This window comes from Fulmarus glacialis, unplaced genomic scaffold (genome assembly GCF_000690835.1).
Source record: "Fulmarus glacialis isolate BGI_N327 unplaced genomic scaffold, ASM69083v1 scaffold11008, whole genome shotgun sequence".
Classification (NCBI taxonomy): Eukaryota; Metazoa; Chordata; class Aves; order Procellariiformes; family Procellariidae; genus Fulmarus; species Fulmarus glacialis.
This window is the reverse complement of record NW_009227607.1, coordinates 13,883-38,628: the sequence shown is the minus strand read 5'-3', so window position 1 is coordinate 38,628 and position 24,746 is coordinate 13,883. Positions and strand designations below refer to the sequence as shown.

Below are 24,746 nucleotides of genomic sequence, written 5' to 3'. Positions count from 1 at the left end.
ACTCAGGATCCATCCAGCACAAACCGTGTCCAAAAGTCTGTGATTTTCATCCAAAAAACTTTGAATTGTTGGAGAGAGCGAAACAGACTGGCTAGGCAAACAAGGTTTTCTCTTGCTTATGGGACAATGTAAAGAAGCTTGGAGAATAGTGATAGATCTTTCAAAGGAACTAAATGAAATCTGTGAGTAGCTGAATTTTAAACTAATTTTGCAGTTAATATTTTACAACTCTTGACAGTCGAGTGAGATTGGAGGGGCAGAGAGGGAGCTGAAATCAGAAAAATATTCTACTCATTACTTCCATAAAATTTGATATTACAGATTTAATTTCATAGAAGAAGCTTGAGCTGAACCTACGGCTATCAGCATAAAAAAAAAAGGTACATTTTCTTTTGTAGTAAATATAACCCCAACCCTGCAACAATTTGTCTAGTGCATTAAACTCACAAATTGAAGTGACTGGACACTTGATGCTTTCTGAGGTCCAACTCTAAAATGAGTGTGGATGGTAGTGGGGTGGAGAGGCTTGGACCCAAAATAAACAGCAAAAACCAAACAGAAAACCATTGAAAATTAAATACACATTTTGAATCATTTCTCTTTCAAAAGGTTTTATTGAAGGAACAATGAAAGGAGTGTGTGAAGCCTAACGATGTATTGTGTTGTTATTCCAGGCTTCGTCAGTGGTTTCTTGATGTTTGGAAAGTTCTGAGACCCACCCTGTTGGACTACTTGTGACCAGTGCCTAAGACTACAAAAACGTATGTGTGGAAGAACCTTTCCTTGAAGGAAGCGTCCATTTCAGTATTGTAGAAACTCAGTGCAAGCCTTGCAAGGCAGGAGACCAATTTGTGCTTCCGTTGACACTCGTGTGTAATCTCTGCTTCTTATGCACTCCAGCACCCCTATCAGTTCCTTGTTCTCCTTCACCAGCCCTGCAGTGAAAAGGCTGCTGGGCTGGAAACAAGGAGATGAAGAGGAAAAGTGGGCAGAAAAAGCTGTTGATTCCCTGGTGAAGAAGTTAAAGAAGAAAAAAGGTGCCATGGAAGAACTGGAAAGGGCTCTGAGCTGCCCGGGTCAGCCTAGTAAATGTGTCACGATCCCACGTTCCTTGGATGGGCGACTGCAGGTGTCTCACCGCAAGGGGCTTCCCCACGTCATATACTGCAGAGTGTGGCGCTGGCCTGATTTACAATCTCACCATGAGTTGAAACCGCTGGAATGTTGTGAGTTCCCGTTTGGCTCAAAACAGAAAGAAGTGTGCATTAACCCCTACCATTACCGACGGGTGGAAACCCCAGGTAATTATATCATCTGCAGATGATTCCCATCTCTCTATTAGCGCTTGCACTGGCAGGTCTAGTCTTGGTGCATCCTACGGAGTTCTGCTCTGAAATCTGAAAAGGCAGGCTCCATTTAATGGAAGGACCCTGGGTCTTTCCATGCCTGGTGGCATCACAGTTCCGGCAGCCAGGAGTAAGGAGCACCTCGCCCCGTGGGGTCTGCGTCCCATCGGACCCCCGAGGGTGCCCGGATCTTGTCCAGGGTGCTGAAAGCGAGCTTTCTATCCATGGACGTGGGTGCTGGCTGCCCTCTGAACCCTCTTTCTGCAAACTGGTGTCCATTTGCATGAAGTCTAGGCACCATCCTAGACATACCACCCTGGCTAGATTTGTCTGAAAACCAACAATTGACTCATTAATCCACAGGAAAAATGTATCACTAGCTCTCATTTTAAAGATTAGAGTTGCAGTAAGATGGCTTATTTTGCTGTGGATATGAAACCAGGTCAGTTGATTCTTCCTAAAATGCCTGGTGGCCTGCCTTCCGTGGAATTTACTTACCTGAATGGACTGTTTGTGTGAAACAAATCCCCCAAGTTCCCATAAAACTTAGAATTTTTCCACTGATGATCCTCTTTAGACTGGACTTGGTCAGCACTGAAAACTTACGACCTCACTGGAGGGTCATTTAATAGGGTCAATGAAACAGTTGTCAATGAAACAGCTGTTAGAAAAGTTAGTGTTCAGTGTTGACTTCTGTAGGGATCTTAGAAAGCAGGGCTGGCAGAGATCTTGAGCAGTCATCCTGTTCTCCTCTGCCCCTACTCCCAAAACAAAACAAATTACTGGGTACATTCCTGACAGATATTTTTCTAATGAGCTCTAAAAATCCCATGTGATAGAGGCTCCACAACCTCCCCAGGCAAATGAATCTATTGCTTTGCTATCCTTACAGTTCAAAATGATTTCTAATGTCTAACCTAGCTCTCTCTTGCTGCCAAAAATCACAGTAATTTAATTTACTAATGGATACAGTTGGTAAGTGTATACTTATTATTCTGTGATTACTCTTTGTCTGGCGTGAACTTTACTCTGAGGTGACACTGGGATCAGATAAGTGAACTGTGGGATGTTTCCTTTCACACAGATGAAATAAGGGAAAGACATTTGTTAACATTTGTGAAGTAACAGGGGCTGCTCCCTTTTCTGATAGTCCTTCCACTGCAGCGGAGCTGTCATTTTGAAGTTGTATCTGAACTGCTGTAAACATTGTCACAACTAAAATTTTACAGCTGCAGTGAGTGGTGCTTATTGTCAACAGTTTTCAGTGGAAAGAGCTGATCTCCTGCCTTGCTAAAATAAACTCTTCAAGAATCTAAGAAAAGATGCTCATAAAATATCCCATTTTGTGTATCTTTCTGTTTGAAGGCTGCAATCTTTAGTGTCTTCTCATTTCTTCTGGTGTAACTCCAGTGTAGTTAATGGAGTCTCCTCAGTGCGGTAGATGACAGCACTGCGCAGTGCTGTTTTCAACCCCAGTCTTCTGATCTGTTCAGTGCCAGTTAATGAACGCTAGTGCTGGGATAATCCAGCAGCTGCTAAATGGCTGCCAAAGCTTGTTGTTCTGACCCTGAAACTCAGCAAGTTTCAGCTGTGAACACGTCTCTATCGTTTGTCTGTGCAGCCAGTTTGACTGCTACATGTCTGCTAGTAACTGAGACGGGGCCCCGGTGCAGGTGTGAGTGGTGCTGAATTGGCAGCGTGCTCCCGGGCACAGCTTTGACCCATGCGGACTCGCATGGACTAACAGTTCTCAGAGTGCGGGGGTTAGCCCACAGGAGGAGGGACTTTGGGCACTTTGGACGTGACCACCTTGTTTTGGAGGTGAAATAGAGCGCAGCTGTGAGGATGCAAGCTGTGCCGTGCCAGTTCTCCATGGGAGCTGGGAATTGTTCTTGGGCTGTTGTATTCACCCCTATCGATCTTCTTATGGGGACAGCTTAGAAGCTGAAGCTCACAAGTGAATCACCCCGCTGCTAAAGATGCGGTGCAGCAAGGAGTACAGCCTGCTCAGGTGTACTGGGGCAGCAGCAGGAGAGGTAACTTACACCACTGCAAGTGGCAGTAATGCAGCTCCAGGCCAGAGGCAGTTGGAAAGCAGCGCTGCAAGGAGGTGGTGGCGAGGCAAGAGAAGAAATGAGCTTGAGGAGAAAGTGGTAGCAGTGAGATCACCACAGAAAAGGCTAGGAGTGATTGATCTAGGTGCCAGTCTGTTTAAACAGCAGTCCTCTTAACTACAGGAGATCTTCTGCATCTTGGCTGTTGGTGATCTTGGGCTTATGTGAGATTCTCTGAATCTCATCCTCTGGAGCTAAAGAATCCACCCATGAATTAGTCAGCAGGGCATTTCTTTATAATCCACAAGCCAGTATTATTTTCACACAAATGTCCATCCTTTTGGGGCTCACTTTCCATCACTGCAGTCTGTCTTGCTGAGTCAACCACTCTGTGGCCAGATCTGTTAATTTTTATTCAGAATGAGTAAGTTGTGTCAAAGATGGGAGGGCCTCACCCTTTCCCTAATGGCCTGGCAGATCCCTAGACCTCTATTACTAGAGAGCAGCTTTAAGCTCTGGTCTGAGATTCAGGGGTTTCATTGCCTCTGCTGTGTCTTGAGGCTGCCCAGCCACATTCTAGTCTATGCTGACCAATATTGCACAGACCGTGCATAGGTTTTATTGCTGCTACCAGTGTCCCCTTCTTCTCGGGTCTGCTGAGCAGCAGGTGCCATTTAGAAAAAAGCAGCATATATTCCTCTGTTTGTGCAACATCCCACTGCAGAGGGCTTAGGCCACCTAGCCTAAAGGAGATAGGTATGGTCACTAGGGTCTGCTTCCCCCTTCGTTGTTTTGCCTCAAAGAGCTGTTCTGAAGTCTGGTTTGTTGTCAGGAGGAGCTGCAGTTTCAGAAAAATATAAAAGCTGCCTAAACATTTATCCTATTATTTTTATATGAGATCATTCATATGTAGATAGTGCAAATACTAGTGTGCACCATTGCTGTAGACAGCAGGAGCCTAAATGAACTTTTCACTTAGACTAACTGATTGCTTTCGTCAAGCCCGAGTGGGACTAAGATGTGGTAGCCTCCTAGTTGGAAGACCACCTGATGATCTCACTGTTGGCCACATATTTGGTGTTTGTGAATGGTCATGGGCATAGGGAACAAATGGATCTCACTGGAGGATAGGTCTCCGAAGGTGGTAAACTCGGCAAAGATGGGTTGATGTGTGAGAAATCACAGGGTGGATGTTGTACATGGAACTAAACTGTGAGGCAGATAGTTTGCTTGCTAGCACCTGAAGTCTCAGGCTCTGGGCACAGCCAGGTTTCCAGCAAGAACTGTTGCAGCTAAAGGGAACAGGAGAAAGCCTAGTGCAGGAAAGGCAGTGGCAGGACTTCGGACATGATTGTATTTGTCTTCAGTTGGACAAAGATCATCAACACTTGGGCATGCATAGAAGGAAGGATCCACCCCTGGATCTCGGTGGAGAATAGCAGGTAGAAGAAAAGGACTTCACTGAATGGAGACAACGCAGGTAAATTATGAGGACAGACAGGTCCCAATGCACTCAGTCACTCAGTTTCGTGCCTCTGGTCACACTTCCTTCAGAGTTGTTGAGCCCTGGAGAGTGATATCTGTTACCAAAAGAGCAAGGAGAACGAGGCCCTGTGGGGAATTTTTAGCCACAAACAAGAAAATCTCTGAATTCCTCACCACCACAGAGGCTTTAGCCCTCTAGGCAGCCACAGAGCAGTCAGTGGAAAGATTGAGTGAGGTGGCAAAAACTGTACAGCAGAGCAGAAATTAAAAGTACCCTGGTCAGAGCTGGGAAGGAGTTCAAGGCTTGAAAATTCCTCTTGCTGACTCACTCAGGGCGAGTCAAAGGCTTTTCCTGGCAAGTGCTGTTCACATATCCAAATTCTCAGCTTTCATTTAGAGAAGGAGTTGTGTTGAGTTCTCATAGAGCTGAAGAAAGCCGCTTCCTTAGTAGTGGTACCTGCAGCAAGGTGCCAACCTCCCAACGGTGCCTGGCATTGCTGTAGCACAGCTGTCCCTTGCTCAGCACCTCTGCTGGGTGCAAAGGGATCACCAGTTCCCCGTTTTCTAAGGCTGCTGGTCAGAGCTGGCTGAGCAGCAGCAGACCTGGCAAGCATCATACCAGTTTCATGGAGCGGCAGAGGAAAACTCCAGAAGCAACAGCAGCTCACAGCCTGGGGCTGCTCAGAGGAGCATGGGATGGGAGGGATCCAGCTCACCAAAACCACATCTGCAGTGGTGGTACTGGCCTTGTCCCAATATAAAGCAGATGAACTGAGCACTAAAAGAGTCTGTTTCTCTCCAGTGGCTATGAAAATATCCACGGGAGACTGGGCAGTGCATCTCAGATGTGAATACCTGTATTGCCTGTATAAGTCCTACCTGGGGAGTCTAGGAAATCCAAAAAGCTAAAGAAGTGGTAAAGAAGCAGAAATACCTTTCTCTACCAAAGGACTTAAGAGGGTGGCAACAAAATCTTCATCCCAGAGGTAGGGGCATATCAGAGGCAGAAGGAAAGAAAGTAGTTTCCAGAACACCATCCTTGTGCTGGCCAGAAGCTAATTAGAAATGTGTTGGGCCAGAGAAGGGTCTATGTATAGTCTCTTAACAGGTATCCCAGTGCCTGTGTTTCCAGGCAGGTGAAAAGATAACTTCTGCAATGACCCCCCTGTCATCAGTCCAATCTTTTCTATGTTTTTAGGGCTCAGTTCTTCGTTTCATGGGTGACTGGCAAATTCCCAAATGGTATATGCCAGTGGGTGGGCAGGAGCGTGGATTAACCCTGCCCCAGGTGCAGCATAGTGCTACATCAAGCAAGAAGCTGTAAACCTGGCATTGGTACCGGGCACTGGTCCTCCTCCTCCTGCTTACCTCAGCTCTCTGAGCAATCGATGTGCACTGAGGGTGCACTCCAAGGAGGGCATTTCTACAGCCTCTTCTCATGCACATGTTTTGCATTATCTATGTATTATTATGCTTTATAGCAATTATTCCACTCTTTCATTATGCTGGATAGATGAAAGTTCACTGTAATTAAAAGGTGTTAGCTAACCTACCTAAAAAGAATTGGCCTTACCTAGACAGAGCTTTTGGGCCCAAACACTATGTTAAAACACGTTCAAACCCTATATTCCTGTCAGCATTTATAACCAAGAGTGCACACTGCTATTTGTTTCCATAAGCTCGTAAGGATAGACTGAAAGATTACGTGCTGCTGGGTTTTAGGCCAGAGGAACTCTGGACACTAGGTTGTTCCCAGTGTTGGGACAATTCATCCTTGTCACAATAACTCAAATTGCCTCCTTATCTTCTTTGGTGGCCTTTAGATCTGCACAATAGCAACTGGGGATTCATTCCCCCTACTTGTTTTTAAGGCCTTAACTAAGAAAATTAGGCACTACGTGAGCTACTAACTAATAGAGAAATCTTGGGGTACATGAATCACCCATTGTAGGTGCTGTTGTCCCCCCAAGGACTACAGGAGACCCAGTTAAAGCCTCAAGTTGAACTCCCATATGCAGAACTATTTAGCAAGCCTCTTTGTTTTACAGACTAGGGGCTGCATCTTCGTAGGTAACTCACTAGTTGGGTTTTCTAAAGTGTTTTGACTCCAATTCTGCTCTGCAGTTCTGCTTTCGCTCCTGATATGTCAGAATCCGGAACAATTTGGGTCAGCCTTAGATTTCTCAATGGCGCAATGCTGTTAACGGCACTGACAGTATGAGATGTAAGTGAAGAGAGTTTGTGAAGAGAGGCGATATGTTCTATTAGGCCAATTTTTACAGGGTTTAATTTGGATTTCAGTTTTCTGACCTGCGTTTTTCATGTCTTAACTACCAACCATTGACATTTGCCTCCTCATGCTAGATCTTTTCTAACTATATTGCAAGAGCTAAATTCATATTGCTGCAATATTTGAATTGCCATTTACATTTAAAGATTCCACTGTCTGTCTGGCAGCATTTTCAAGTATCTGAAAACCTTTTCAATCTGGTGTCTAGCTTCTGGTCTGTGTTTCCTTTTGCCCATCTGTAAAACACTGGTAGTAAAATATGCAGTGTATTGCGGAGCACTATTAGTTGTTATTAAACTTGGCTGTGGTTTTGGCAAATTCTGGTGATAATGTTTAGCAAACTCCTGATGTGTTCAGTTTTTCAGAAAGGAAGGAATAGGTAATTTTGAGAGGAAGAAATGTGCCACTTGCATTTCTGTAAGAGGGCTGTGTGCACATGCCGTACCTGTGAATTTTATGGTACCTTGCTCAAGTCAGGAATGAGTCCATATTTTGCATATGGAATTGCTGCAACTGGCTGCAAATCTGGGAAGAAAAGGTCCAAGAACCAGCTTTTGGTTCTTGTTTTTGGACAGGTTTGTTGCCCTTCAATGACTTGTATATAAACAGCAATATTTGGGCAGCATGGAATATGCGTCTTTTTAACTTACAAAGAGATATACTTTCAAGAGTGCAGTTTTAACCAGATTTTTTCTGTTCTTGTTTTTATTTGCAGTCCTACCTCCTGTACTTGTTCCAAGACACAGCGAGTTTAACCCTCACCTCAGCCTCCTCGCCAAGTTTCGAAACACTTCTCTGCACAGCGAGCCGCTGATGCCGCACAATGCCACCTATCCTGATTCTTTCCAGCATCCTCCATGCACCCCTTTTCCGTCATCACCCAGCCACATGTTCTCCCAGTCGCCTAACAGCATCAGCTACCCCAACTCACCAGGAAGCTCTTCTGGACCAGGAAGTCCCTATCAGCTCACGGGTAAGAATGAGCTTTCAGACATCCCAGTCGAGGGGGTTGAGGTTCTTGCCAGGGCCTGGGGTCAGGTGCCAATTCTGTGTGCTTCCCCCAGGCTGCAGCTACAGACTGAAATGTTGGACAGGATGGATTTGGAACGTGATTTCTTGGAACTGTCTCCTAGTATTGTATCCCAGTCCTTCTGACGGATGCTTAAGGGACTAAAAGCTGTAGTTATCCCACTCCTGGAAGCGCCTGGATGAGATTTCATGATTACTGTAAGGGGAAAATTGAGGAGAAGAGCAGGTGTGCCAGGCCACCCTCTGCCTAAAGCTGCCCATCCAAGCTTCTGATACAATCCATGAAAAAGAGCACTTGCAACACCTAAGTTAGGCACCTCTAATAGAGATGGTCAGGGTAGGGACCTTTAGAAACTCCATCACGAGAGACAGGCTAAAAAGGGGAAATTGGTATGCAGAAATATTTTTTAATGTATGGTGATCCCACTGACTGTATAGAATTCAGGAAATTAAGGTGTTTAACAATCTGGCCCAACACTTGGTGAAGCCACCAGGCAAATTCCTATGACTTTGGAACATGTTTCATCAGCTCCACAGTTCTGAGGTCAACAGGGTTATGTCACTCAGATTGTTTGTGTTGTGAACTCCTTACTTGGTACTGCTTTAATTACCTGAGAATATAACTATGCTATTGCTGTTAAATATACTAAGAAGGTATCATGCAACACAGTTGAGAGCTAGCTTTAATATCAAAACATGGTTCAGATTCACTTCTGCACTTTGTTGTAACTCTCAAACGGTTTCAATGATCTCAACTTTTTCACAAGGATGCATTCAGGTAAGAATCTTGTAGCTTAATGTTTTAATGTCTCAACTACAAAGCATTTAAATTAATGTCCTTAATGATATGCCTATTTTGATTTTAAGTGCAAGGAAGGTGTTTATTTTTACAAGGTGTTTGTAGAATTTGAACTTCCTTTTAAGCTGGACACTTCCAACGCAGTGTGATGTTTTTCCTTCCCTCTCCATTCATTGAATGGACCTTCATTCATTTCTTCTCTAGATCTATACTTCAGATTAAATCATACTTAGCAACATCGAAACATTTCAGCAAGTAGTAAGACTTGTTTGTCTTCTCCCATCTTTTTCTTTCACCTCTGTGTAACCAAGCTGGATTCAGTGGAGCTGGTCCTGACAGGTAAATCAGGCCCATTCCAACTATGTAATGACTCTTGACTCGTGCATTTAACTGAACTTGGGACCTTGCAAAGCTACTTAAAATGGAAGTGGCTCAACCTGAGCTTCAGTATATCACAGCACACAGCATGCTGATAAGTGTAATTTGCCTGTGTAACCATCAGGCATGGAAGACAATCTAAAGCAAACTGCAGTTACATCAAGAACCTTGAGTGGTATTGGTGTGACCAAATATAGATGTAAACAATGCAAATTTCTACATCTCATGCAATTGTCTATACTCTCTGTAATCAGTGGAGAAAAACAGGCACTCCTAGAACAAGTTTCGTTGCATCTTAAGGCATATGTCTAAAGTAGCTGAGATGCACCGTGTCTGCAGTGCCTATTTTTCTTTAGTGGGTGTGAGGAGAGTTTATGGTGACTAGCTTAGGTGTAGACATCAAAAATACCTGTATAACCACATTATATTCCTTTCTGTGACTTGTATTCTCTTCCATTCTTTCTTGATTTTGTTTTGCTATTTTAGCTTGTTGCATTTTCTGTGGGAAGGTTTTGTCGTCTATATGTTAGAAATATCATGTAGTGTATGAAATTCCTAAATCCTGAACAATACTTAAATAGAATAACATTTCTGGGCAGTACTTACTTGGAAGATTCAATGATTGTCTTATGAGACAGCCCACATTTATCCACTCTGGGTGAAGTTGCTCTGTTTTGAGGGCCAGCCAGCAGACCCCGAACATAAGAGGAAATTTCAATCTGGAACCAGGTTAAACCCTGGTCTTCTTAAAGAGACCCTTAATCCTGCAAGCTTGTATATGGCTATAATTTACACATAAGCCTACTGAGTTTCTGTTCAAATGAATAAAACTTCCAGTGCTTATGCAGTGAATGTCAGCATTTTCTAATATGAAGTCCCTTTTTCTTTGGCCTTCTAAAGCCTCCTGTCTTTCTTGAGAATCCCCACTATAGAGTCACCTTCTGTTTTCTAGTTTACTGTGCCATAAATGAAAGAAATCAGGAGCTGGGCAGGTTGTGAGTTGATACTTTTTCTCCATACTTTTTCATCATGTCCGTTGCTCTTTGATGGGAGACTGAACAAACCAGAAGAGGGCTAGCCTTCCCTTGTAGGACAGAGGTAAAAAGGACAAATCCAGAGGGAGTTTTGCCAGGTCTGATTTTAGAGTATAAAGGCTTTCCATAGGCTTTTTCTATAGCCTGTGAAGAAAGAGAGCTTTCTTTCAGAGGATCAATTAAAGTTAGCTTCTGCTCTTAAATCATCCTCTTCAAGTTTTACATTTGGGAGAGAAGTCTGGAACTGAAGGATCAAACTGTGTTACTTTCTTAGGGTGACAACTCGTGCTAATAGAGAGCTTGACTGGACACCGGTCTAGGCCTGAGGCACTGTTGTGACTGTCCCTCTCTCTTTCAAGTGCAGCATGTCCAACATGACAGCCCTTCCTTCCTGTCCTCCCTGAACATGTAATGGTCTTAATCTGGAGACTGAAGGGAGGCCAGGTTCAGATTTGTGCTCTGTTTCCAGCCCTTCTCTAGCTAAACAATACTGAATAAGTGCTAAGTAGTCACCAGGAAAAGCCAGAGAGAATTTACCAACGTATTGATTTAGGTGTCTTTTCTTTCTTTTCTTTCTTTCCTTCTTTCTAACAGTGGAAACTCCACCCCCACCTTACCATGCAAGAGAACCTCCAGGAAACCACAATGGGCGGTCAATGGATGCAGTAACTGAAAGTCAACTAGTGCTGTCTTTGCCCAATGGAGGTAAATCTGCCGGTGGAGAAGCTGAAAGTAAATAACCATTTGTACTATTCTTCAAAGAAAAACTGTGAAGCAAAAAAATTGTTATTTGAACAAGAAGGTTCAGTGATCTGTAATAATAGCTTTCAGAGAGTTTTACAGTAGGGCTGTGTACTAGATCATCCATTAACCAGCAGAATAGGTTGATTTAAGAGTTCAGTGAATAATGTGCAAAATTACAGAGTTTAGACCTTATTTGCATCCATGGATTATTACATTTAGAAAGCTGTTAATGAAAGCAAACACTGTTATCTATGTTGTAAAAACAAAGATATTAAATCAAGAATGGTGAGGCCATATAACACAAAAGAGCACTATCAATATCAGAACTGATTTCTTTATCACCTTCAGTTCTGGATTTCAAGTATTTTAAAGCTTTGTGGTTGGGGTCTTTCTTACTGCCATCTTTGTATTAATGTTACGTTACTGGCTGGCTAGAAAAGAAAAGGACATGTTCTAGTGAAGTACAAAGAGATTTTTAGAAGGCCAAACTCTTTGTCCTCATACAAGAATGCTTTAGTGGGTGGTCAGACTAGAAAGGATTGGGATCCTCCTCGGTCCCCTCAAAGCAACTTCATGACCTCTCCAGCATGGTCTCCACTACCTCCAGGCTTGTAGTGGCAGGTGATGCCCCCACCATTCGAAGCCCATTGCTGCAGAGCAGCAAGGGGAAATGGAGTTCCTGCTTTGCAAAGCAAAGCTTTTTGGCCTCCTGCTACTGCAATGGAAAAATCACCATTGTTCTTTTAGTCCAGCATATTGTAGTCCTAAACAAATGTCCCTTATGGCATGAGGACTGAACACTGTGCACACACATGCACATTAAAAAAATAATGCCAGCCTTCTGAAACAGTGAGGAACATGTATGTATCACAGAACTGGAGTAGAAGGAAGGTGAGGATGATAGTGCTAATTACAGATGGGTACACAGGAATGGCCAGATAACAACTGGTTATCGAACACCAATACTTTTAAATAGATTGTCGAGATACTTTAATCTCTTTACCATAGTTTACCATCCATGATCACTGCCCTAGTGAATATTCGTTGGAAGTTTATTAGAGGTTATGCACAGAGGTGGTCTGGGGGCAGGGTCTCACGTGCCTGTGGTGGGCAGGGAGGATAAGGTTTCCCACTAATTCCTGTAGGACGAATGAGGCTCAGAGATTCTGTTACATTTTTGAGTCTTTCTCTGTCTCCGAGTTAGAAAACCTGGGCAGGGATAGATCCAAAAGAAATGACCTTGCTGACATTTCTGCTTGGAAAGAAGCACATGGAAGCGGAAAGCATGCAAAAAATTGGGGGGAGTGATTGATTGCTTCTGAACTTCAGTGTTTGGTATTAGGCTGAAGGATTGGCTCAGTTTTGACTTGCTTTGAGCCCATCTGTCATCCCTAGCTCCTGCTGGTGTGCAGAGCAGATGTGTCCCTTACTATTTTCAGTGTAGAGATTGGGCCCCTGTTCAGCAAGGAATGTCAGCATGTGCTTAATTTAATGCAGTGGAGTTATCACGTTTAAGAACAAGTGGGACTCCTCAGAGGCTTAGAGTTAAGCTGGTGTACCAGCCCTTTGCATGTTTGGGGCTTCAGTCGTAGAATTAGGAAGAAAGAGAAGCTGCTGTTGAGACAAAGCCTGACATAAGGGACTGTTAAGATGAAGGGCCGGGGGGATGGGAGTGGGAGGGAAGGAGGGAGGAAAGAAAACAGAGAATGATTGTTTAAAAAATATTACTGAGACCTGAGCAGCTGATTAATTTTATTTCCTACAGACTTTCGGCCTGTTTGCTATGAGGAACCCCAACATTGGTGCTCAGTTGCCTACTATGAACTCAACAACCGGGTAGGGGAGACTTTCCAGGCTTCCTCTCGAAGTATCCTTATAGATGGATTTACAGATCCCTCAAATAACAAAAACAGGTTCTGCCTAGGACTGCTCTCAAATGTAAACCGCAACTCTACTATAGAAAACACCAGGAGACACATAGGAAAAGGTAAGAGGAAATCCTTTCTCGTTGGAAATAATCAGAGCTTGACAGAACCGTGCATTGCATTTACAAACCTAGCTCATTTGTCAGATGTGCTTGTCTTAAAACCAAAGCTCTGAGATTACTTCTGAAATAGAAGAAAAGCAGCTGATTCTTTTCTGACTGGATAACAATCAGCAGAGTAGCTCCTTACAAAAGCTATTTACTTGGCCAGCGAAGAGAAAAATGTTGTTTATAGTTGTGTGTTCTAATTTAGCAGTATGTATTTTCATTTTATTTATTAGAGCTTCTGGCAACTGGGAATATTGCCATTGAAATGCCACTAAAAGGATAATTGCTGGTGCCTCAGGGCTGGTTCTCCTACCACCAAATAACAAAGGAAGATGGATGAAACACTTAGTAGTTGAGTTATTTAGCTGAGGAACTCTACCAGAGTTGCCTTTGTAGCTTTTTCCCCCCCTACCAGTCTGATTCCCTGCCTTGTCAACTTCTTGCCAGTAAAACTAAGTCTTGGATTCTCTCTCCAGCAGTTCTCCTTGTATGCTCCACTTCTGGTGTACGTATACCCTCTGCACACAGGAGCCTGTGCTGCTGGTGACAAGTATGAGGAGACCACACCTGGACATGTGTGGCCGCACACGCTCCATCCCAGCTCACTAGGGCTATGTAGGGCCTGATATTCTCCCAGAACTTACTGTTGTTTGTGGCAGTGAGTCAGGAGCCTTGTACCAGCCACTTCTCCGTGCAGATGAAAGTTTGCCTGTTCTGGTATATCCAGTCTAGACTCATTATCTTGCCAACCCAGCCTCTCACCAGTAGCTGCCTGGGAATGGATTTCCCACTGGGCTAATTAACTCTAATTGTTCCACTCCTATTATCTTGTCAACCTCACCTCATTTCCCAGGCCTAGAGCAGTATTTTAATTGGCTCTTGATAGTCTAGTGTTGAATGACTGAACACGAGGAAGCTCAGAGATAAATGTGACACAGTTTTTACAAACAACAGTGAACCTGAAGGCTAGCGCGGGAGATGTTGTACTTAACTCTTGCACTTTTCTCCAGAAGGGAAAGCACTTGTGTTGCAGAAGCACTGTGTGAAGCCAGTGTGATGCTACAGGTGTCTGTCATAGTAGTTTGTTGTGAGAGGGTGGAAATGAGTTGTACATCTAGTTCTAACTTACTCAGAAAATAAAGCAAAGCTTCTCTATCGGCATAAACTGTCAGAGGGGTGTAGATCAAAGCTGACCCCAGCCCTAAAAGAAGAATGACAAAAGATCCCAGTCAAAGCTGTCATTTGAGGATGTTACATCCTGTGACTTTCTGCCCCAAAAGAGGAAGAGACAGAACAGGAAGAAAATGAGGTAAATGCTGACGGTCTTCATCCATTCAAATCTGAAGATCTGTCTTCATTGATTAAAAGTCCTTTAAAGTCTTACACTAGGAATCCGCCCAAGGGAAGGGAGCAGGTTGCCCAGAGAGGAGCTTAGTTTATCAGAGATCCTTAATTTTACTGCTCTTCCCTATTTATGCAAATCTTCAAAAAACATGTTCAAGTGGAATAGAAGTGGCACCAGTACAGGCCTGCAGAAGAGCACAGAGCAGCTCCAAAAGTGTGTAGTTCAAAGGCATGCTGGACAGATGAAAGCTGCTGAAATGGATACAATTGTCACATGTTAACAGGGGAGAAAAAAGAGTGAGTAAACAAGATTAGCTCAGTAGGATAAGGATATGTGATTGAATTGTCATCTAGTGTATCAGCATGAAACGGTTTCCTGGAAATACCACATCAAAGCTAAAAACAATCCAGAACACAATGCAACATCTACTAGCAATTGGACCTGTTTCAGCAGTCAGACTTCAAGGACAAAAAGGGGACTTCTGATCAGAGTGTCAAAAAGATGTGGATACTTGGAGACTGCTGAGTTTCCAGTTTCTGCAGAAAGCAATGAAATCCCACTAAAACATATGGACCCTTGATTTGGTCTTCTACAAATATGTATTCAGCTGCTTGGCTTCCTTGAGGGTGCTTGTCTCTTGTGAATGAGTACCAGAAGAATGGAAATACGCACTGACATTTCATTACTGCTGTGTTTATTGCTTTTAAAAAGTCCACAAGGAAAAAGCAAATTGTAGCCTCTGCTTTCAGAAGTGACTTTGGTGTTTTTGTTGTTATAGTGCATAGTTTGGGCAATGCCTTTGAAAGCATTTTTTTAAAAAGTTGAGTTACTCAATATACTCCGAAAATCCAGCCTTTAAAATTTTCCACCTTAGCACCTAGAAGTGTGGTCACCCTAAATCAGAGCCACACCTGAAGATTTGAAATGTAATGAACATTTATGTCCTTATTCTTCTCTCCCTACTCTGTGTTCTCACTCTGTTTATTTCAGAAAGTTATATGGACTCCATCAAGGTGAGCTAGGACCTTTGTGTTTTCAGTCCTTCTCTTTTATCCATCTTCCACAGAAGGGAAAGGAGATATAGGTCAAGTAATAGCAGTCACAATGTGCAACACCCCATAATGTCTGGTGCAGTTGGACTGGAGCTGATGACTGGTCTAATGGAGCTGTCATCTAACCCGTGTTCCCAGTGCAATACTAGCGTGTGCTCTGAGCCACACCCCCTGCCACTCACACCTAATTTGAGATCTCGTGGGTGCCTAGAAGTAAAAGTCAAGTGATGGCTTGAAGACAGACTTTAAGGTTCCCATCTGAGTCACCCTGGAAGTCTATGGGAGAGTGTATTTTTCCCAGATTCCTTTCCCACTCAACCTGCTTTTCCCCAAGCCTTTCCCACTTCAGTTTAGAGGCTGTTTTTGTGCTAAGGATGTGCTGCTGTCCCTTGCTGTCATGACCACAGAATGATGACCAGACTGGGAATATGTAACCAGTCTTTTTTGTATGAAAGACAACAGGAATAAAACTACTTACAACTGAACTATTAAAGCATAGTTATCACTAGCTTTGCAGGCAGTCCACTGAGACTCTGTGAACATGTCCATTTGTATGTAAGGGTTTGAATACCGTACCTGGGAATAGAGAGGAGGATTTTATTTTTATTTAGTGGTGGTTTTTATGAGAACAAAGAACTGAGTTCTTCCACCTCTCTTGGCCGTGGGAGGGGTGCATCTCACCTAATCTAGCCATGGGAACGGTGAATGTCTAGGCATCTTCACAGGATGACTCGGCCCCCTTCAGGGTGTGGTTTCATGCTCACGTTTAAGCAGTCTGGGTCCCCACTACCACGCTTGCACTGATGAAGATCTCACTGCAAATAAATCTTCCTTTGTTTTGTTTCGTTTGTTTTAAAGTTTATTAGCTGGTTCAGTTCCCCAGTCTGGACGGCTGTCCAATCCCCAGCCATTGCTGCCAGCATGAAAGCAGGTGTGGGAAGAAGCAGCAGGGGCAGGGAACGAGAGGGCCTTTTCAGCATCTGCACAGACTTCCATCAGTTTAAGCTGGCTGTGAGCCTGCACTCTGTAGCGGGTGGAGTGAATCATCTGGTCACGGTGCCTCTCATCATCTATCAACTAGAGAAGGCATCTATACAATTAGCTTACACGAGATCCCTAACTTTAAGGTTGCTGAACTGGGCTAAGGTAAATTGTCCCACCAATTTAGGTATATTTTCATGCAAGCAGACATCTTGGGGGTACCAGAGTCTTTGAACGGATAGAAATTCTTCCATCTTCATTTCCCCAAGGCACCGTAAAAATTTGAGAGTTAGTGTTGGTAAGTCACTTGGGCACTGAAAAGTCCGGAAGGAAATCAGTCATTTTCTTGCTAAAGGTCACTTTGAACAGGATCTGATGAATAAGTCACGTCATGTAAATGCAAATACATGGTTCTGTTGTGGTGGATAAAGCAAAATACAGAAAAGCTATTTTAAGTACACACCATGCTATGTTTGAACTGCATGAGATAGGGTCCTGTATTGAAAAAATAGCGTGCAATGAAGTGGGTCTTGGTCAGCGTGCATGTGCTCAACAGTGAAAATACATTTAGATGTGTAATGCATAACAGATTTGTCAGTTCTTTCATCGTTCTGATCCATGCTTTGTATGTGGTTGACATATGTTTGATATTTGAGTGTGTGTATATGTATGTGTATGTGTGTCTTGTCATAAAGTACTATGCTGTTGGGTTAAAGAAGTAAACCAGCCTTCACTGGGAAGCAAAGAAAAACATCACGTGCCACAAATTTTTTCTCCGAGACCAGTATCTCGAAATAGTGACAATTTCCTCTTAATGTTGGTGGGTCCATTGCACAGATACATGGATATGCAGTTTACTGTCTTCTGAAATGCAATGTATAGGCACTGAGTACCTGGAATGATCCTGGGCTTGTACACCCACACCAGTAAAATAGTTAAAGAATTACTGGTATAAAGTGCGCTGTGAACAATAGAGAAATAATACATGTTATTTTTTCTTTTTTCAAGGTGTTCATCTTTACTATGTTGGTGGGGAAGTTTATGCTGAATGTGTCAGTGACAGCAGTATTTTTGTGCAAAGCCGCAACTGTAACTACCAGCATGGTTTCCACCCAGCCACTGTCTGCAAGATCCCCAGTGGCTGCAGCCTCAAGATCTTCAACAACCAGCTCTTCGCCCAGCTGCTTGCCCAGTCAGTCAATCATGGTTTTGAAGTGGTGTATGAGCTGACCAAGATGTGTACTATTCGAATGAGCTTTGTTAAAGTAAGGATTCTTTGTTTTCTCTTGCATTTCTGAAAAGGCAAATCCCATCACTTGCTAGCTTTGGTGCAAAACTAGACCCCATCAAATCCTTCCCAAGTGGGGATTTAAACACTCAACTTGAAAATAGCAATTCAGACTGCCTGCTTTCCAGTATTGCCTTAAACTTGTAGGTACTTAAAATCAGTAGCTTTTGTGGCCAACCTGGAAATTTCTCAGATTCCAAAAATTACGTATTCCATAGGTTTTTTGTGCAAAATAAACAGAGATTTAATGATGTTCCCCCATTGATTGCATAAAGAGCTCAATTTAGAGGGGCTTAGCAACATGTAAATGTTGTAGCACATATCTTAGGCAGTTGTGATCTCTCCTATCATTACTGGTTTGCAACAGAGCTTGGTAAAGCCTTAGATCTGAAAAGAATGTCCTTATGTCTCTAGACTATTTTACAGTCTCATTACTATTTACAGCATTACTATAGACTGGTATGTATGGTCTCAGTCAAGAAACACTGGGTCTTCCTTCAGCCGCCACTGAGCTTCCTGGGAATTCTTGTTGTTTGCCACCTCTCTGATCCCTGGCAAGAGATTGTCTTAATTTCTGATGACATTCACTCTGGCCAGCCACACTACCAGAAGGGCTTCTTGCAAGCAGAATACAAAACCCAAAAGAACTTCTGACTTTCCTCCTGTTATTTGGAAGAGACAGGAGGCCACCAAAGCCATTACTGTTTCCATGTCTTTCATATTTGAACTTTGCAGTCTGACTTCTCTGTGTGCTATGTATCAGTCTTTGTGGGAGTTTCTTAAATCTTCTGAATGGCCTTCTCACCAGAATAAGATCTCTTGACTCCTTTTAGCACTTAGGATCTACTTAGGTGCCTATTGTATCATCTAACCCCCAGAGAATGGTGAGTATTTCAAGACTGTTTACAGATGCGCTAGACTGACTTCCTCTAGTGCTGCTGGGGAGAGCTGGCAGCAGTGTTCAGCCTGCAAACTAGGGAAGTTGCACCATTAGAAGCAAGTTGGTCCTGCTACGTACCAGAAGAAGTGGCTTGAGTATGTCCCTTTGTCTTGTAGATTTGGTTCTATACAAATGACTGAATCAAGCTGGTTGAATTCACATCTAAGATACTACAAAACTGCTTGAGGCTCGAGCCCACTTCCCCTATGTTCTGCAAAGCATATTAGTTGAGTCCCACACAGCTTTCTGGTTCTGACTTTTTCCAGCCATCCCTGGGGACCCATCTCCTTAACTCTAGAGAGTGTTAAGAGTGCCCTGTAACTTTTCCCAAGAGTCCAAGCCAAAATCTCTCTGCCCATGACCATGCTGTTGCTTTTTTCTTGGGAATCATAGAATAGTTTGGATTGGAAGGGACATTTAAAGGTCATCTAGTCCAACGCCCCTGCCGTGGGCAGGGACATCTTCCACTAGATCAGGTTGCTCAGAGCCCTGTCCAACCTGACCTTGAATATTTCCAGGGATGGGGCACCTACCACCTCTCTGGGCAACCTGTGCCAGTGTTTCACCACCCTCATAATAAAAAATTTCATCCTTCTATCTAGTCTAAATCTACCCTCTTTTAGTTTAAAACCATTCCCCCTTGTCCTGTCCAACAGGCCCTGCTAAAAAGTTTGCTGCCCCCTTTCTTATAAGTACTGAAAGGCCGCACTAGGGTCTCCCTGAAACCTTCTTTTCTCCAGGCTGAACAACCCCAACTCTCTCAGCCTTTCTTCATAGGAGAGGCGTTCCATCCCCCTGATCATTTTTGTGGCCCTCCTCTGGACCTGCTCCAACAGATCCATGTCTTTCTTGTGCTGAGGGCTCCAGAGCTGGATGCAGTACTCCAGGGAAGGAACTGACATCTTGTTCACACGCAAGCATTAGGGGAAAAAAAGAAAGCAAGAAACCCAACAAACAGCATTTGCTTTAATGGAAGGCATGAATGGGCATGTTGTTTGTAAAGGCAGTGTAGCCAGTTACGCAATATTTTCATTATCTCAGCAACTCAGGGGCAGTCTCTTTGATGTGTTATCTGCCTCCATGCCCAGCAAGGCAGCAGAAATGGCGGTGTTGATGCACTAAATAAAGCTGCTGCCTTATTATCGCCTTGCTTTGTTGAAACAATAGCAGCCACTATAGTGCCTCAGGCACCAGAAGACCAGCACAAGGAGTTATTTTGAACCCTTTCCCATGACCTTTGGAAAATGGCTATGCAAATCTCATCTAGGTTCTTCCTTCCTGGCCTGTAAAAACCCTTTCCTATACTCAGTCTTCTCAAATTATTTCTCTCCCAAGATGTAAGCCCCGGTGTGTTCTGAATGCCCCTGGGTGTTGGGTATGAAGTGCACAGAGGAGCATGGTGTCTGTCAGAGCCACACACAAAGAGCCCCAGGTGCAGCGTAGACCTTTGGCTTCTCCCCTGCTTCGTGACGAGATGCTGCTGGTCACCTACAGCCCACAGGGCAAGCAGAGCCAAAGGGCTGGAGACCCTGCCTCCTACACCACCAATGCTTGGGAGGCAGAGATGGGTAGGGACCAAGACATGAGAAACTTGCCAGGACTGTACCATCTTCCGGAGGCAGGACATGGGACAGAAGGAGATGAAGGTCCTGTCCCCTCTGATATCCTTCGTGTGCCCACAGAGCAGCTGGGAGGATCTTAACCCTCAGGCAAGTGTGAGTGTATCATTGGTGAGAACAGACAGCAATGTCCATCCACTGAGTGCCACTGATAACCAAAGCAGGATGGCTGTTGTCCACTCTCCACAGATGAGGCAGCTGAAGCACAAAGTGGAGAGACAGAGAGTTTCTCTAAGCCAAGGTCTGAACCCAGCACCCTCCCTCCCACATTTCCCCGGGTCTTGGGGCTAAGGGGACGACCCAGCAGACCTGGCCGTGCTCCCCAGCATGAGGCAGCTCAGCGCTCTGGGACGTGGCTGGACCCTGGGCTGGAGAGAGCTGTTGCCCACAGGAGGCGGGAAGGGCTGGCAGGAGCAGCAGGACCCCTCGGCTGATCTCCCCTGTGCCAGAAGACGCATTTCTGGTCTCCCCGTGGGGGTATCAGTATCCTCTTCTCACCGTCAGCTCAAAAAACCACCACAGCTTTGCAAGTTGTTCTCATTTTATTCCCTCGTTAAGAGAGCTCCACCTCCGGGTTCAGTTCATCCCCGGGGATGAAGGAGGCTGCCTGCGGTCCGACAGCGATGCACGGGGGGCACAGGGGGTACTGCCCTCCTGGCATTTGCCCTACTGGGAGCTCCAGCCGGCAGCGTGACAGCAGCACCGTGAGCGTTTGGGGATTGCCAGCAGAGGGGGATGGCCAGCCACCTGCAAGCACTGCCAAATTGGGCAGGTTGCGCTTGCAACCTGTAATTCCTACTCCTCCGGATTTTCTGTCCTGCCAGTCAGCAGAGGTGCACCCACTCCCCTGGCACTTGCCCTCTGGCCATGTAGCTTCACGGCAGCTGAGTACTTCAGACTTCACAAACTCAGAAGCCTGACTGCACTGATTTAAAGAGTGACATCTTATGCAAACGTTTCCAGAACATAAATCTGAGGTGCCTGTGAACACCCTTTCAGGCCCTTTCTAGCCTGATAAATGCTCTGCAGGTCAGAAAAATGCTGCCTGATTAAAAGTAGTCTTTGGGCTTTGGTGGGTCCCTGTCTTACTCTTCTGCTTTCTTCCCCCTTTTCTTCATTAAGTAGAAATGGATTTTATCCAGACCACTTATTATGGCATCTAGTTTTGGTATTGATCCTAGTTTTGCAGCCGATAGTCTAGAGAAGTGGGTTCTAGCAGCCTCAGTTGTCTGAGTTTTTCAGCACTCTAGAATTTACATACCTTTGGCAGGCATCAATCTTAATATACCTCCATGTCCTTTTTTCATGACAAGAATATCAACCCGCTTGACTAGCATAATGATCAGCTTCTCTGATCAGCGGCCCACAAATGAACAGCCTCATCCTGCAGTGGGACCGCGTTTTGCACGTTGCCCTATGGAAATCTGTGTTCAGTTCTGGCAGTGAGACAGCCGGTTAGCTGTGAGACTTTGGGCTGTGACTTGGATGTCTCGTGTTGCTGTGAAATCAGGCTGCCTGCTTAAAAAGCAGACACTGTGCCCACTTGAGGCGCGGGGACTTCTGGTTCTCTTTTCTCCCTGCCAGCACCGCATCCCCATCTCCTGTCAGACGCTCCATATCCCTTATGTCCCCGAAAGAGCTGGAGAAATTACTGCAGGACTTCCCACAGCAGACAGCCAGGAACTCCTGTGGAAAAAGAGGACATGTTCCAGGATAGAAAACCTGTGGAAAATAGCTATACATAGGTTAGGTACATAGGAACCTTGCTGGAAGTTTCCAGAGTTTCAGATAAATACCTAGAACTTCTAGAGTCTCAGGATGCATGTCTACCAATAAATGAAGCAGTGCCCAGGATCATTCCCAGCTGCTACTCAAGTGTTACGACAGGGTCTGGCCTGCTTTTCCTCTGTGCCAGACAGCAGTCTGGCAGACTTTCCTGGGCACGTCTCTGGAGTGCGAACAGCAGGGACCATTCCCCATGGGCTGTTTGCAGGCAGCCAAGCTCAGAAACAGGCCTTTCCATGCCAGTTGGCCTCAGCACCTGGAAGTGTGAGACCACTTCCACTTCATTAAAAATGAGCATTTTTAGTTTAATAGTATAGCGTCCCTGCTAACTATGATAACAATGATCTTTAAAAGGAGCAAAGTTTCTAGAGAAAGTTATCCCTAGGTCAAAGCATTAAATCTGGGGAACTTGGGTGATGGACAACTTATAGTTGTGTTAGACTGTCAGCACTGGAGTTGTGATTTAATTTAAAAAAAAAAACAACTCACTTTTCTGTCCTTTGATGCTTTTATAGGGCTGGGGAGCAGAGTATCATCGCCAAGATGTTACAAGCACGCCCTGCTGGATTGAGATCCACCTGCATGGACCATTGCAATGGCTGGATAAGGTGCTGACACAGATGGGTTCACCTCATAACCCCATCTCCTCAGTCTCTTAAGAATCATCTCTAGAATTCCCTTAGGATGGATGCTATTGCAGGCAGTGGCTTATAGGATTTCCAGTGAACAGAAGCTTCTATATGTAGATGTATGTAGATGTAAATATACATAGTCTACTCTCCTTTTTTTTTTTCATGCTTCGTTTTGTGGTTTCTAGTTACTCTGATGCCAGTACAGTAAGTTTAGAAATTCAGGTAGAGTGTATCTGTTCTCTAGTACAAAATAAGCCAAATTCCTGCAAAAGTGTCAAACATTTCCTGTGAGCATCTTCATTCCCCAGCCAAGCCAGTAAATGGTGCGAATTCTCAGCACTGTCATGTGGATTCAGAAACCTGGCTGTAGCTGTTCCTAGTAGGTGAAATTCACCCCTCTGCAGGCAACCAAAGTCAGATCTCTGCACCGTTTATATCCATTTTACATCCTAATTTCAGGTCTGAAAGAGGACCTTAGGTGGTGCACAGGACTTATGCATAGAGATGACTTTTATCCAGTGAACTGAAGAACTAAACTGCAATTCCAGTCTGTCCCCTACCGCAAAGCACGATGGGACAACAGATCCTCTGAGGAGCTGAGGCACCCCTGTCTCCCCTAGGATTTGGCAGGAGGAGAGAGCCCTCAGGACGCGTTCAGCACTGGAGCCTTATCAGAGCATTCTGGACACATCGAGTAGTCTGGTACTGTTAACACAGTAGCGTACGGTACTGCTGCACTGAAAAGCAACATGCTCCTAAGAAAAAAAAAAAGAAAATTTGAAATATATGCCTATAAGTTTAAAAACTAATTAACTTCCAGTGCTTTTTTGCGAAGTAAATACATACTTGCATATGTATCCGGCATGTAAACTGAATCCTATCCATTATACAGTATTGATGTAGTTTGTTTTAAGGTTAGGACTGTCTGTAGTTAGACTACTGTGCTGATGTCAAGGGTACGTCTAAAAGGGATTTGAACTGTGATTCAGAAAAGGGAAATGAAGTGTGCATTGAAGAACCGATTAATGACTTTATCATTCATCTTGGGATAGTCTCTGTACTGGGAAGAGGAAGACCCACGCTCACAGGATGCAATGAGAAGGAGGTGGGAGTTGTCCACGTCCATCCCCTGTGCTGGGCCAGTCCTCAGGATCTGACTGCCACACTCGGGTTTGAGAGAGAGGGCTTCCCTGCCAGTCACTTTGTACGTCCCCATGGATGGTTTCTCATCTTTGATACAGGCTTCATCATTTGCAGTGCTTTTGCCTTGCCTGCAGAGGATGGTGAGGCAGTGTAAGCCACGAACAAGTGAAGAGTGAGTCTGTGGTCCTTCTGTAAGCAGGGAAACCTATTGCCTATACTCTCATCCACAGAGCCAGCCTTACAAAACGCTGTTTATTTGGTAACCTTTTCTGAGGAGGTGGGTGAAACTCTTTTTACATTTTGATGGTCCCCATTACCTTGCTGAAAGGGTAGAGGATTATTTCTTTCCAGGCATAACAGTCCACTGAAAATTGTTTTGCTTTAAGGGTCAGAAAGAGTGATAACTGCTCCAATCGCATTCCCCCTTAGAATACACCAGAAGTATCCTGAGGGAAAAAAAAATGTTTTACAGAATGTTTCTTTTCTTCTCACACAATATCTGGTGCTACACATTTTACTGCCATTAGAAGAGGATGCCTGAAATCGTCAGCTACATCACATATGCAAATCAAATAACACTTACTGGAAAGACTTTCCATATGTTTTAGACGCTATGTAATACCTGTTACGGGGTGGTAATTATGAACAGAGCAGAAGAATCAGTAAATTAGCAGGGTTACTCCATTTGAATGCATCTTCAGCTGCCTGCAGAATTTGTAGGGCACAGAAGGATAAATTATTGTTAAGTTTGAGCAGTAATAGCAAGTTGT

At 44.3% G+C, this 24,746-nt stretch overlaps 1 protein-coding gene across 3 annotated transcripts; it reads left to right on the top strand.

Annotated features, from left to right (window-relative positions):
* The first annotated feature begins 677 nt into the window (after window positions 1-677).
* On the top strand, window positions 678-22,872 carry SMAD9 (SMAD family member 9). Of its 3 annotated transcripts, none has more exons than XM_009583208.1 (6): window positions 678-1,301; window positions 7,891-8,148; window positions 11,010-11,147; window positions 12,925-13,146; window positions 17,578-17,834; window positions 22,717-22,872. In XM_009583208.1, the coding sequence occupies exons 1-6, from the start codon at window positions 890-892 to the stop codon at window positions 22,858-22,860; spliced, it is 1,431 nt and encodes a 476-aa protein (XP_009581503.1). In that variant the 5' UTR covers window positions 678-889; the 3' UTR covers window positions 22,861-22,872. The 3 variants fall into 3 exon arrangements, with proteins under 3 accessions (XP_009581503.1, XP_009581504.1, XP_009581505.1); XM_009583209.1 differs by having other exon boundaries at window positions 11,010-11,120; window positions 22,717-22,871; XM_009583210.1 differs by lacking the exon at window positions 11,010-11,147 and having other exon boundaries at window positions 22,717-22,871.
* The last annotated feature ends 1,874 nt before the right edge of the window (window positions 22,873-24,746 follow it).